Below are 14,472 nucleotides of genomic sequence, written 5' to 3'. Positions count from 1 at the left end.
AGTCCCTGGCCTTCGCTTGCAGCTCGCGATTTCCGGTGCTTCGCGCGTGTCTCGCTGCGTTAGCGTTTTCACGCGACGAGCGTTTGTCGAGAGCGCTCTTTTATAAGCAAAAATGTTTTACAGTATTCTATAAAGATATTCAGTAAATTCTAATTTCTAATAACTACTGGTTATAGTTCGGGCTATAACAATATGATTAAAAATGCAAATACATCCATTGAAAAATATGATATAATAAATAATATATAATTATTTTTTACAGGTAATCAACATTTAAAAAGGAACCTTCCTCCATCAATTCCAGAACAAAGAAACAAAAAAACATGTTTGACGAGGAAGAACTGCTCATTCTAGAAGTGCAAAAACGGGAACCATTATGGAATTTTCAATTGAATGTGAAACAAAGAAGTTCAAAAGTTACGAAAATACTGTGGCAGGAAGTGTCCGATGCATTAAATGGTAAGAATATGAATTTTGTTTTTTAAGAAACTGATGTTATTTCTTTCTTCTAGCAATCTTATTAATGACATTTTTTAAATTCCATTTTTCATCAAATTCATCTACTATGCGTAACCAGTCTTCTTTCTTTAAAGTAGATGGAAGAACCTCCTTATGAAGAACAGACCAAATAACATTACATGTATCATGTATAATGTTACATACTGTTGTTACGCCAATTAGATACTGATAGGATATTGATCTCATAGAATCACCAGCAGCTAAATATCTATAAAATGTAATGCATTTAAAATGCAAGTAATACTAATAATAATGCAAATAATATTACAAATATATACAAATAAAAACAAACCTTAATGTTAAACATAATCGTTCAGGAGCGGATATTGGCTCACAAAAAGAAGTTATTTGTTTGCTTATAAAAGGTCCTACTATTTGTAACAAATTTTCAAACTGTGTAGCTGTCATTCTAAAGTAATTTCTAAATGTGCTTTCTTCTAAGAGGATATTGGGAAATATCGCATGATAAAAACCATGCACTTTTCGATCTTCAAATATTGGTGCAACCCAATAACGTTTTTTGTTATATGGTTTTTTTGCATTTTTTCCAATTTATTAATAACTGTTACACATACAATTAAACGTTTTTCCATTTTGTCTTTTCTTTTTTTTTAATTTATTATTTTCAAACATTTTGTTTGCCATTCGTAATATCTTTGATTAAATGACATTTTTTTAAGCCGAATTAAGATCTACTTCTAATAATCAGAAAGATAAAAAATCAGGCTACTATATAATAGCAAAATAGCTTATAATCAAGCTAAACTTGGATGCTAGGCTGAATCAAGCTATTTAAACTTGGACGCTAGGCTGTTTTCACGCCAGCGTCAATAGACGCTGTTTTTATTGACGCTTGACGCTGAAATCCAGCGTCACAGCGTCAAGTGAAAATGCAGCCAAAGCTTTTTCTTCTTGACGCTAGCGTCACAAATCAGATCACGTGATCAGTTAGACGCTAGCGACAAATTGATAGTGAAATCGCACCCTTATTTCTTACCTCCATGAATATTGCGGCCGGAGTGAGAAATAGTAACTATCGATCTAATTGTAAAGGTACATTTTCATGCTGACGCTCGACGCTGGATTCGAACGTCAAATCTGGTCACGTGACTACATTTGACGCTCTATCTGTGGAGGAGGCAATAGCGTCAAGGTGCAGTCCCATGGAGCAGCGTACGGCGTACCGGCGTACGGCGTAAAAGAGCTTGGCCAATCACAGGCTTTACGCTCGTTTTCATTACGCCATCACAGATTTTACGCTGTTGTATCCGGCGTAGTACAGCGCGTACAGATGTTTACGTGACGGCCTATATAATTCGGTTTAATAACTCGTACATCATCCGATCTATAATTTTTCTTGCAAACGTGTGCAATTGTACTGTGCGCAAATGAAGGCTTCTCGTATTTCATTGTATTATTTTATCGACTTGTTTTTCAATTAGCGCATTTTTGATAGTAAGAAACAAATAATATAATATTCTGTAATAAAAAATTACTTTCATTATACATTACATACCTAGCATGGGGTAAAAGTAGTGATTCTCGTCAATGTAAAACTAAGGCTCCCAGGTAGCAAAATTAGTCACTTTGACGTCATTTTGACGTAATTTGATGTTAAAATGACGTCAAAATGACTTATTTTGCTACCTGGGCTCTGTAAGAGCAGATATAATCGTCCGCCATTTTTCTTCCAACCGTATGTAAAAGTTAGGTTCTCGCATATATAGGACACGTACGTCAATACGCCTTTCGGTCTCGCGATTAACCTAAAAATTTAACTTATGTGAAACTCAAAATAAGTATTGATTGATTTTTAATTGATTAGAGGTGTGTTCTTGAACGCGCGACAGTAGAATTTGTTTTATAAGTCGTATTTTTCGTAAATCAACACATCGTGTCTCCGTTTTATTGCATGTATTTGGATCAGCACGTTTTTGGAGCAATTTCAAGGGCCGAAGGTATGTTATTTAAATAATATTTATCACAAAAAATTGTCTTCATATTGCAGTTTTGTCATATTTTCATATTTTGTGTTTTTAGATTAAGTTTTGGCTATTTGTAAAATGTCAACTGACGACAATTTAAAAAATCCAAGTAGGACTATGCGGCAATGAAATCGAGACACGAAGCGTTGATTAACGAAAAATACAACACTTATAACACGAATTTTACTATCGCGCGTTTAAGGAATAAATATTTAAGTTTAATTTTTAGGTTAATCGCGAGACCGAAAGGCGTATTGACGTACGTGTCCTATATATGCGAGAACCTAACTTTTACATACGGTTGGACGGAAAATGGCGGACGATTATACCTGCTCTTACAGAGCCTTAGTAAAACTTGTTGTAACCCTCTAGACAGGAATGACCTTGAATCTTCTCGCAAATTTCCTCGCACAAACCACAAAAGTATACACAATACGAATTTGCTAAATATGTAAAAAAAAATGTATCATCAATTATTCTATTTTTTTCTGTAATAAAAAACATATTTGGAGGTTACATTGATACCAATATAATTTTAATTGATATTTACCTGTTGGGAATCCATCTTGCTCTCTACTATAATAGATATTCAAAATAATACCGGAATCGATATAATTTTGTGGTAAATTTTTAACAATAATATATTTAAAAATTCAGAGGGACGCGAAATATAGCCTAACCACTGGATTGACTGAAATGAGCGTCGAGCGTTAAAGCTAAACACTGTTTAGCTTTTATCACTCGACGCGGGAATTTAAAAATCTATCACATGGCCAGATTTGACGCTCGAATCCAGCGTCGAGCGTCAGCATGAAAATGTACCTTAAGAGATGATAAAATAATACATGTATATAGTAACACGAGAAATGCAATTTAAAAAAAAAATCATTTTAGAGTGTATATTATGTATATACGACATACGAGTATATACGAAATATTTATATATATACACGTATCTATATATAATTATTTAAGGGTCGGCAGGAGACCCAGGCAAACTCCGTGTGGCGACTTCTGCCACTCGACTCTAAGTCCCTAGCGTGCGAACCAATCGGCAAGCGATTGCCGATATTTGCGCGCGTCTCTCTATAACTCGTCGGCGCCTGCGCGCGTCTATAACTCTCTCGCGAGTTTTCGCGTGCGGATCGTTTCCGCCTTCCAAAGAGATTACATGTGCTTTGTCTCTCGCGTGCGAACCATTGTACTGGTTGGAAGTCTTAATAAGTCTTGTAAGTGCGTGCTTAGTCGCGGTCTAATCATTACATCCATGTGAATTGTTTCTGTCTTTAATACCATTCACTCATGTCGTCAATTAACCTGCTCATGTCGTATTGTGCTTCTAGTAGTTCCTACAAACATTGTATCTCGGAAATTTGATATATTTGTTGATTAATAATAAATTCTGTTATACGTTAACCAGTGTGACTCAATTTATTGCGCGTGGTCGTAAGAACCTTCGGTGTTGGCATTCTATCCTTCTTAGAATCTCTACATCGAAAATTGGTGACCCTGACGTGATATTAATCGCACGACCAGCGTGATAATTGCGCGACATCGTAATTACGGGCGTTAATTGACGTACATTTTTTTTTTTAACATTTTTCTTTCGCGGGTGATGAACATTCTCAAGTGTCGGCGAGCCACGAGATTCTTGCGCGTGATCACGTGATCGCAACCCTGTGTGACCGCTGAGTCAGCTGATCGTCACGTGTTTTGATCGTGCTGTGCCGCGGGAAAACACTCTTTTGCACAAGGACATCGGTATAAACAGACATCCGTTGCGAATTTGAACAGAATTATATTGTGTCGCTAGACTTTTCGCGAACGTTTCGTGACGCGTGAATATATCGGGTGATCTGAGTGTCGTGATAGAGAGTTTTATATACGATGTCGGTCAGACGTTCTCCATCGCGCGATACCTTGCCCGCGGACAATGAACCGGTGGTAGATGATGCGAGTGCAATATGACCTTCACATTCGCGTGATATCGAAGAGGCCAGTGTTAACACAGCGAGGCTGATCAAGCTGCCACCTTTCTGGCGTGAGAACCCGATGCTTTGGTTCGCCCAGGTCGAAGCTGGATTTGCACTGTCGCGCATCTCGAGCGACGAGTCAAAGTTTCGGTACGTTATCCTCAATCTTGACTCAAGCGTCTTACCGTTTATCACAGATATTGTTACATCACCGCCCGCGCATAATAAATATGGAGCAGTGAAGGATCGCATCATCGCGTCTTTCGATGAATCTAGCGAGTCGAAGCTCAGACGTCTGCTACAGGGATTGGACCTTGGAGAGGAAAGGCCGTCTCATTGCCTGCAGCGTTTGAGGAATTTGGCAAGAGGTCAGTGCACCGACACCGTTTTGCGCACCCTTTTCTTAGAGCGACTACCTGATCCTGTCAGAGGAATCCTCGTCGCCAACGATACCGCAGACTTAGTTCAACTCGCACTTCAAGCCGACAAAATAATGGACTATACGAGAGGTGCTTCACGAGTCGACGCCGTGAGTTCTCCGTCGACACAGCCAGAACGTTCGACGGAAGTTGCCGAATTGTATCGCCGCATCGAAGAGCTGTCACGTCAAGTCCGAGAAAGTCATACTCCTGATCGTCGGACGAGACGCCGTTCGCGCTCGCGTCCACGCTATCGCGCACGAAGCACACCTCAACAGCAGAAGACAGCTGTATGTTATTACCACTCGAAATTTGGAAGCGATGCAAGGAAATGCCGACAGCCGTGTGCCTGGTCTGGCACACCCCCGCCGTCGGGAAACTGAATCTGCCAAACCGCATCGAGGCAAGCGGGGAGGCCCGTCAAACAGAACGACGCCTCATACTCATTGATGCTATATCCGGTATGCGCTACCTGGTTGACTCTGGAGCCGACATCTCCGTGCTACCACGCAAAGCAGCCAGAGATAATCCGATCTCGAAAACCTATCGACTCTTTGCTGCGAACGGATCAACTATCGCTACTTACGGAGAAAAATTAGTCGCAGTCGACCTTGGCAAACGCCGCAAATACGAATGGATCTTTATCGTCGCAGATGTAACGCAAGCAATCTTGGGTGCTGATTTCCTCGCACATCACAACCTCATGATTGACCTTCGACGACGTCAGCTTGTGGATGGAGAGACAAGGATGGGTTCCGTCGGACGACTCGTTCGAGTTCCGTCTCCCGCTGTTTCCACGATTGATCGTACCGTCCGGTACGCCGACCTACTTAGAGAATTCACTGAAATCACTAGACCAGCGCGCCGCATCGAGCCTAAGCATAAGGTATGTCATTACATTCAGACACGAGGACCGCCTGTCGCTGAACGTGCGAGACGCCTGCCACCCGAGAAGATGAAAGTCGCTCGCAAGCAATTCGCGCATATACTGGCCGAGGGTACTTGCGTCGAGCAGCCCTTGGGCTAGTCCGCTGCATCTGGTTAAGAAGAAGACGGGAGATTGGCGTCCCTGTGGAGACTACCGTCGTTTAAATGCTGTCACCGTTCCTGACCGCTATCCTTTGCCACACCTGCATGATTTCTCGTATCGCCTGCAAGGTTGTCGCGTTTTCACGACGCTTGATTTGGTAAGGGCGTATTACCAGGTACCAATCGCACCAGAGGATCGTCTGAAGACCGCCGTCATCACACCTTTCGGCCTGTACGAATTCAACGTCATGACATTCGGCCTGTGTAACGCCGCACAGACCTTTCAACGTCTGATGAACGCAGTGCTGCGCGGACTAGATTTCGCGCACTGCTACATTGACGACATCCTCATCGCATCGCCTGACCCAGATCAACATCATCAGCATCTACAATTGGTGCTCGAAAGATTGCGAGAACACGGCCTGTCAATCAATATATCAAAATGTTATTTCGGAGAAGACGAGGTGGAGTATCTGGGATACCTGGTTGACGCACAGGGCACCAGGCCGCTACCTTCTCGAGTTCAAGCAATTCGTGATTTTCCGAAACCGAATAATATCACCGAATTGCGACGTTTTCTGGGCATGCTTAATTTTTATAGACGCTTCATCAAAGGTGCGGCCGCAGCCCAGAGCCCACTTCACGCCCTACTCACCGGGGCAAAAAGACGAGACAAGCGCCCAGTTTCGTGGACGGCAGCGACGGAAAGTGCTTTTGTGACATGCAAAACACAGTTGGCCGACGCAACATTGCTTGCGCATCCGCTGGATAACGCACCGTTACTGCTACGCACCGACGCATCCGCCACGGCGATTGACGCCGTCCTCGAACAGCGTTGCAACAATTCCTGGCAGCCGCTTGGATTTTTCTCCAAGAAGATGAGCCCAGCGGAAGTGAACTACAGCACGTACGATCGCGAACTCCTGGCTATCTATCGAGCTATCAAGTTCTTCCAACATTTCATCGAAGGTCGAGAACTGATAATAGCGACTGATCATAAGCCGCTCATCTATGCTTTTAAACAAAAATCAGATAAAGCAACACCACGCCAAATGAGACATCTCGACTGGATCGGCCAATTTTCCACCAGGATCGTACACATTGCTGGCGACAGCAACACTATCGCTGATGCATTATCGAGGATTAACACTATCAATATGCCAACTATCGTAACAACAGACGAGCTGGCGACACATCAACTCAACGATGACGAATTGAAACAGCTTCTGCAGAGCGGATCTTCTTTGGATCTTCGCAAACTACGCATTCCAAATACGGATTTTCATCTATACTGCGACGTATCAGGAGAAGATGTCAAACCTTACGTCCCGCAATCATTACGCTGGACGATTTACAACACACGATTTACAATCCACGGATTATCTCATCCCAGCGGACGGACGACGCGGAAGACCATTCAACGCAGTTTCGTATGGCCGGGCATGAACAACGATATTGCTACCTGGACATGGGAATGTCTCTCTTGCTAACGCAGTAAAATTCATTGCCACGTGAGAAACATTCCAAAGCACATAGCGATGCCTAATGTGCGTTTCCATCACGTACATTTGGATATCATCGGACCACTGCCGCCATCGAGAGGACAACGCTACTGCCTGACAATGATTGACCGCTTCACGAGGTGGCCTGAAGCCACACCTATTACAGACATTTCAGCGGAAGCTATCAGCAAGACCTTCTACTGTACGTGGGTGTCGCGTTTTGGCGCACCGGTCACGATCACCACGGACCGGGGCACGCAGTTCGAATCTATTCTATTTCACGCACTGACAAATCTCATCGGCAGCAAGCGAATACGGACCACAGCCTATCACCCGGCTTCAAACGGCATGATCGAGAGATGGCATCGTTCCCTGAAGACAGCTATCACGTGTCATGGCCAACGAGAATGGGTCGACATACTGCCTACTGTCCTGTTAGGCCTGCGTACCTGCATAAAAGAGGATCTCAAAGCTACCACAGCCGAGCTAGTGTATGGTACTACACTGAGGCTTCCCGGTGAATTTTTCTTGCACGAAGAACCACGGACCGAGCCGCGGACCTTCCTGGAACCGTTACGTGAGCACATGCGACTGCTCCGACCAGCTCCAACCGCGCATCATAATAAACGTAAACCCTTTGCTCATAAGACTTTGTATACTTGTACTCATGTTTTTGTCAGGGTTGATCGCGCAAAGCGACCACTTGAATCACCATACGAGGGACCATACGAGGTGCAGAGCCGCCCGAGCGACGACGTTTTCGTAGACGGCCAGTCGACAACCATTACTATCGCGAGGCTTAAACCCGCCTTTATCGAGACGACAGCGACAGAGGAGCCTGTACCGAGTACATCAGCGGAGCCGGCATCAACAATGCCGACCCCGAGAACATATCCTCCAGCCCCTCGTAAACGCGTTACTTTCGCGCCTCACGAACCGTCCGTGAGTCACTCGGGGGGGAGTAATGTGGCGACTTCTGCCACTCGATTCTAAGTCCCTAGCGTGCGAACCAATCGGCAAGCGATTGCCGATATTTGCGCGCGTCTCTCTATAACTCGTCGGCGCCTGCGCGCGTCTATAACTCTCTCGCGAGTTTTCGCGTGCGGATCGTTTCCGCCTTCCAAAGAGATTACATGTGCTTTGTCTCTCGCGTGCGAACCATTGTACTGGTTGGAAGTCTTAATAAGTCTTGTAAGTGCGTGCTTAGTCGCGACCTAATCATTACATCCATGTGAAATGTTTCTGTCTTTAATACCATTCACTCATGTCGTCAATTAACCTGCTCATGTCGTATTAAGCTTCTAGTAGTTCCTACAAACATTGTATCTCGGAAATTTGATATATTTGTTGATTAATAATAAATTCTGTTATACGTTAACCAGTGTGACTCAATTTATTGCGCGTGGTCGTAAGAACCTTCGGTGTTGGCATTCTATTCTTCTTAGAATCTCTACATCCGAATTGATGTTGGAGACCTCGCGCGGTGACAACGCGAAACTCCGGTTTCAGTGTTGCCAACGCTGAGAAACTAATTCCCAGACTTTATGTAGTGGTGTATGTCTGTACACGTACACACACCATTGCATTGCTCACGCGGACGCACGGTAGAGAGACAAGGATCGATAATCACGTTATCCTTGTTCCTCTACCGTGCTAATCACATGACATGCTACACGCGAGATTCGGCCTGAAAATGCTTTCTGGCCTTCTGTAGCAGAAGGCAGTAACGTAGCAAGACTAATAAGCACCCGTTTGTTGTTAATTTTATATATGCTTATGCATATATGTGCATATATATATACAAATAATATCAAAAATTTATATATGTTTCCAAATTGTACAATGATATATAATAATAATAAAATAATAATTCGTAGCGTGAACTAATACACAGCATATAAGACACGGGCGCTTATTAGGCTTGGCAATTTATTGCTTTTTCACTTATACTTTTCATCGATATTTTTTATGTATCGGCAGCGCGATAGAGAGATAATAGGAGAGTCTTGTTTCATTATCCTGTAGCAATTATAGATTGGTATGGCACGCCGTTTTGCTATTTAATACCATCATAAAAATTCTACTAAATTAAATTGATACTGAAAGAAAAGAAATTATTATTATGTCTAGACATATTTATAATTCATCGAATTATTATTAAGCTATCATATAATTAAACACGCAGAATTAAAATTATGTCTAGAGAAAATATTAATTTTGAATTTATTTTATGTTATAACATAAAAATTTTTCGAGAATTAAAATTATATACATAATTTTAATTCCTGAATTTTTATTATGTACATAATTTTAATTCCCGAATTAAAATTATGTACATAATAAAAATTCAGGAATTAAAATTATGTACATAATAAAAATTCAGGAATTAAAATTATGTACATAATAGAAATTCGAGAATTAAAATTATGTACATAATAGAAATTCGAGAATTAAAATTATGTACATAATAGAAATTCTCAATAAATATTATATCTTGACATAATGAAAATTTCTTTCGATTTTAGTATGAAATCTATAATTAAAATGACAGTAGCACGTAATTCTAATTTTCAATTTTTATTATGCCAAGACATAATTTTAATTCATTTTTATTATGTCATGAGATAATATTAATGTATTTTTATTATGTCGTAACACAATTTTAATTCATTGAATTATTATGAGAGCTTACAAAATTTATATTCCTGCAATTATTATTATGTTAAGACATAATAAAAATACATTAATATTATCTCATGACATAATAAAAATGAATTAAAATTATGTCTTGACATAAAATTAATTCAAAATACATAGAGAAAGATACAGCGTAGGTGGAATTATTTTTATGTCAAGACATAATTTTAATTCATTTTTATTATGTCATGAAATAATATTAATGTATTTTTATTATGTCTTAACATAATAATAATTGCAGGAGTATAAATTTTGTAAGCTATCATAATAATTCAATGAATTAAAATTGTGTTACGACATAATAAAAATACATTAATATTATCTCATGACATAATAAAAATGAATTAAAATTATGTCTTGGCATAATAAAAATTGAAAATTAAAATTACGTGCTACTGTCATTTTAATTCTAGATTTCATACTAAATTTTAAATCGAAAGAAATTTTCATTATGTCAAGACATAATATTTATTGAGAATTTCTATTATGTACATAATTTTAATTCCCATAATTTTAATTCCCGAATTAAAATTATGTACATAATTTTAATTCCCATAATTTTAATTCGGGAATTAAAATTATGTACATAATAAAAATTCAGGAATTAAAATTATGTACATAATTTTAATTGCTGAAAAATTTTTGTTATAACATAAAATAAATTCAAAATTAATATTTTCTCTAGACATAATTATTTACATGATTTTAATATTATGTACATAATTAAGTCTAGAGAAAATATTAATTTTGAATTTATTTTGTTATAACAAAAATTTTTCAGCAATTAAAATTATGTACATAATTTTAATTCCTGAATTTTTATTATGTACATAATTTTTTATTCCCGAATTAAAATTATGTACATAATAAAAATTCAGGAATTAAAATTATGTACATAATTTTAATTCCCGAAAAAATTTTATGTTATAACATAAAATAAATTCAAAATTAATATTTTCTCTAGACATAATTTTAATTCTGCGTGTTTAATTAAATGATAGCTTAATAATAATTCGATGAATTATAAATATGTCTAGACATAATAATAATTTCTTTTCTTTCAGTATCAATTTAATTTAGTAGAATTTTTATGATAGTATTAAATAGCAAAACGGCGTGCCATATGAATCTTTATTTCTTTTACATTATTGATGTTATTGTATAATCTCTACTCCATAAATACTTATAACGTGTAAGAACTTTTAGGAGTAACGTATGATGGCTCAATGAAAGAATAATTTTCAGCCTGTCACCCAGAAAACTTGAGTTCAAATTTATCAATATCAATTTTTTTATAATACATTGGCATATACAAAAATTATAAAAAATATATTTTGTAAAGGCGACAAACATAAATATTTTTAAATATTGAAAATATCATTTTACAACTACACACATCCCAAGTAGCACAAGAATGTATAAAAAATGTTTAAAACTCATTTTCAAAGATATTTTAAAAATGTTAAAATAATGAGAAGTAGTACTCTGCGTTGATACCACTGCTTCATTATTTTTATTTAAAGTTTATTAAATATTTAATATTTCATTAATAAAATATTAATAAAATATTAATAAAAATATTAATGAAATAAATACATATTTATTTTATTAGTATTTTATTCATATTTTATTAATGAAATTAAGTTAACGTTAAATTAATATTTATACGTGTATTACATTAACGTGAAAATAAACGTTTTTTTAATGAATTAAAAAGGGACTTATTTTTTTCACTTTCTCTCGTCTCCTCTCCCTCCTCTCCCCTCTCTCCCTCTCTCCCTCTCTCCTCCTCCCCCTCCCCTCCTCCCCCTCTCCCCTCTCCTCTCTCCCTCTCTCCCTCTCTCCCTCTCTCCCTCTCCTCCCTCTCTCCCTCTCTCCTCTCTCTCCTCTCTCCTCTCTCCCTCTCTCCACTCCTCCCTCTCTCCCTCTCTCCCTCTCTCCCTCTCTCCCTCTCCTCCCTCTCTCCCTCTCTCCTCTCTCCCTCTCTCCCTCTCTCCCTCTCTCCCTCTCTCCCTCTCTCCCTCCTCTCCCCCTCTCTCCCCTCTCCCTCTCTCCCCCTCTCCCCTCTCTCCCCCTCTCCCCTCCCCCTCTCCCTTCCCTCTCCCCCTCACCCCCTCTCCCCCTCTCCCCCTCCTCCCCTCCCTCTCCTCTCTCCCCCTCTCCCTCTCTCCCTCTCCCTCTCCTACTCTCTCTCTCTCTCTCTCTCTCTCTCTCTCTCTCTCTCTCTCTCTCTCTCTCTCTCTCTCTCTCTCTCTCTCTTGCTACTTGGGACATTGTATATAAATGCAAAATAATTCTGTAAATAAATTAATCCAGTAATAAATCTATATAGCAGCTGTGTGTGTGTGTGTGTGTGTGTGTGTGTGTGTGTGTGTGAGCGTACATGTGTAGTTGCAATTGATTTATTACTGGATTTATTTATTTTAATTATTTTGCATTTCTATACAATGTGCATGTAGTTGTAAAATGATTGAAATATTTTCAATATTAAAAAATTTTTAAGTTAATCTTCTTTTAAAAATATATTTTTTTACTAATTTTTGTATATTCCAATATATTATAAAAAAATTGATATCGATAGATTTGAATTCGAGTTTCTTGGGTAACACACTGAACATGCTATCATACATTATTCATAAGTTCTTTCACGTTATAAATATTGGAGCAGATGTCCTTACACATCAATATAATCGAAAAAAATCAAGATAATACTTGTCAGTCATATATATATGTGTGTGTATGTGTGTGTTTGTGTGTGTGTGTGTATATATATATATATATATATATATATATATTTATATATATATACTTATATATTTTATATTTTATAAATAAGAAATGAATAAATATTATGCAGACAATATATTAAGTACAAGATGTTCAGTCTGTGCCATATATGTTAAAAGCTCAAGCTTCCATCAATAATTAATAGTCCAATGAATATATAGTAATCAACAATTATTTTTATATATTCAAATATACAATTTTATATAAAAATAATTGTTGATTATACTATATTCATTGGACTATTAATTATTGATGGAAGCTTTGAGCTTTTATATGGCACAGACTGAACATCTTGTACTTAATATTGTCGGCATAATATTTATTCATTTAAAATTTATTTAAATTACATTTATCATTATATGTATTAATATTATAATAATGTGTTATTATTACATATTATTACTTATACTATTCAAAATAAATATTTTATATTTTATCCGTACGTGTATATTTATTTCATGTTATTTTATACATAAAAAATATTCTTTTTATATCTATATATGCGCGCGCGCGCGCGCGCGCGCGCGCGCGCGTGTGTGTGTGTGTGTGTGTGTGTGTGTGTGTGTGTGTGTGTGCGTTTGTACATATATTTATATGTATGTTATGTATGTATATTATTCTATAATTTGAAGTGCATAATTATTACATTATTATTATTATTACATTATCTCTCAATAATCGCATCCGTGTGCTCAACGTATTAGTGTGTGTTCCTACATGAACGCTACACATATGCAATGGAAGAGAGACAAAGACAGAATGATACTCTCTCCTTGTCAAGCTGTCAGTATGTTACCACGGAAATTTCCCCAACTTAGATCTAGTGAGAATCGTATTATCCAGATTTCTTATCAAATAAGTTACATAGCTTCGTGAAATTTTTTTAAATATATTCTTTATATAATGAAGCAAGGTGCCAAAGAGCCGGATTTTGCATTTTCGCTCTTGAAAATTTATAATAAATTAAATACGGACTCGCAGCTAACCCAACCTTACCCGCTGCTAGCTGCGCATTTCCCCAAGTTTTATGTAAATTTTATTTTCATCTTTTTTTAAAAAAAATAGCTCTTTAGCGACTTGCGAACAATCCTACTGATTAAGAATATTGCAAATTTAATGAGATTCATTAAGGGTCGGCAGGCGACCCAGGCAAACTCCGAATTGATGTTGGAGACCTCGCGCGGTGACAACGCGAAACTCCGGTTTCAGTGTTACCAACGTTGAAAAACCAATTTCAGGTTCTATGTAGTGGTGTATATCCGTACACGTACACACTATTGCATTGCTCACGCGGACGCACGGTAGAGAGACAAGGATCGATAATCACGTTATCCTTGTTCCTCTACCGTGCTAATCACGTGACATGCTACACGCGAGATACGGCCTGAAAATGCTTTCTGGCATTCCGTAGCAGAAGGTAGGAATGTAGCAAGGCTAATAAGCACCCACTTTTTGTAAATTTTATATATGCTTATGCACATATGTGCGTATATATAACAAATAGTATCAAAAATTTATATATATGTCTCCAAATTGTACAATGATAAATAATAATGATAAA

The 14,472-nt window shown here is 38.0% G+C and overlaps 2 protein-coding genes and 1 pseudogene across 2 annotated transcripts; 2 read left to right on the top strand and 1 right to left on the bottom strand.

The window, feature by feature from the left end:
- Positions 1–495: 495 nt before the first annotated feature.
- Positions 496–1,112, bottom strand: LOC145944764 (uncharacterized; annotated as a pseudogene).
- A 3,444-nt stretch (positions 1,113–4,556) lies between these two features.
- Positions 4,557–5,279, top strand: LOC145944763 (uncharacterized). Its single transcript, XM_083053315.1, has one exon. The coding sequence runs from the start codon at positions 4,557–4,559 to the stop codon at positions 5,277–5,279; it is 723 nt and encodes a 240-aa protein (XP_082909441.1).
- Positions 5,280–5,359: 80 nt separating this feature from the next.
- Positions 5,360–5,923, top strand: LOC145944762 (uncharacterized). The gene has a single exon (XM_083053314.1). It carries the CDS (start codon positions 5,360–5,362, stop codon positions 5,921–5,923), a length of 564 nt encoding a protein of 187 aa, XP_082909440.1.
- The last annotated feature ends 8,549 nt before the right edge of the window (positions 5,924–14,472 follow it).

The sequence above is a fragment of the Prenolepis imparis genome, unplaced genomic scaffold (genome assembly GCF_030444845.1).
Source record: "Prenolepis imparis isolate NDT839.2.m4 unplaced genomic scaffold, iyPreImpa1.0 SCAF_13, whole genome shotgun sequence".
Lineage (NCBI taxonomy): Eukaryota > Metazoa > Arthropoda > Insecta > Hymenoptera > Formicidae > Prenolepis > Prenolepis imparis.
The sequence above is the reverse complement of the archived record's forward strand: the minus strand, read 5'-3'. Positions and strand labels throughout refer to the sequence as shown.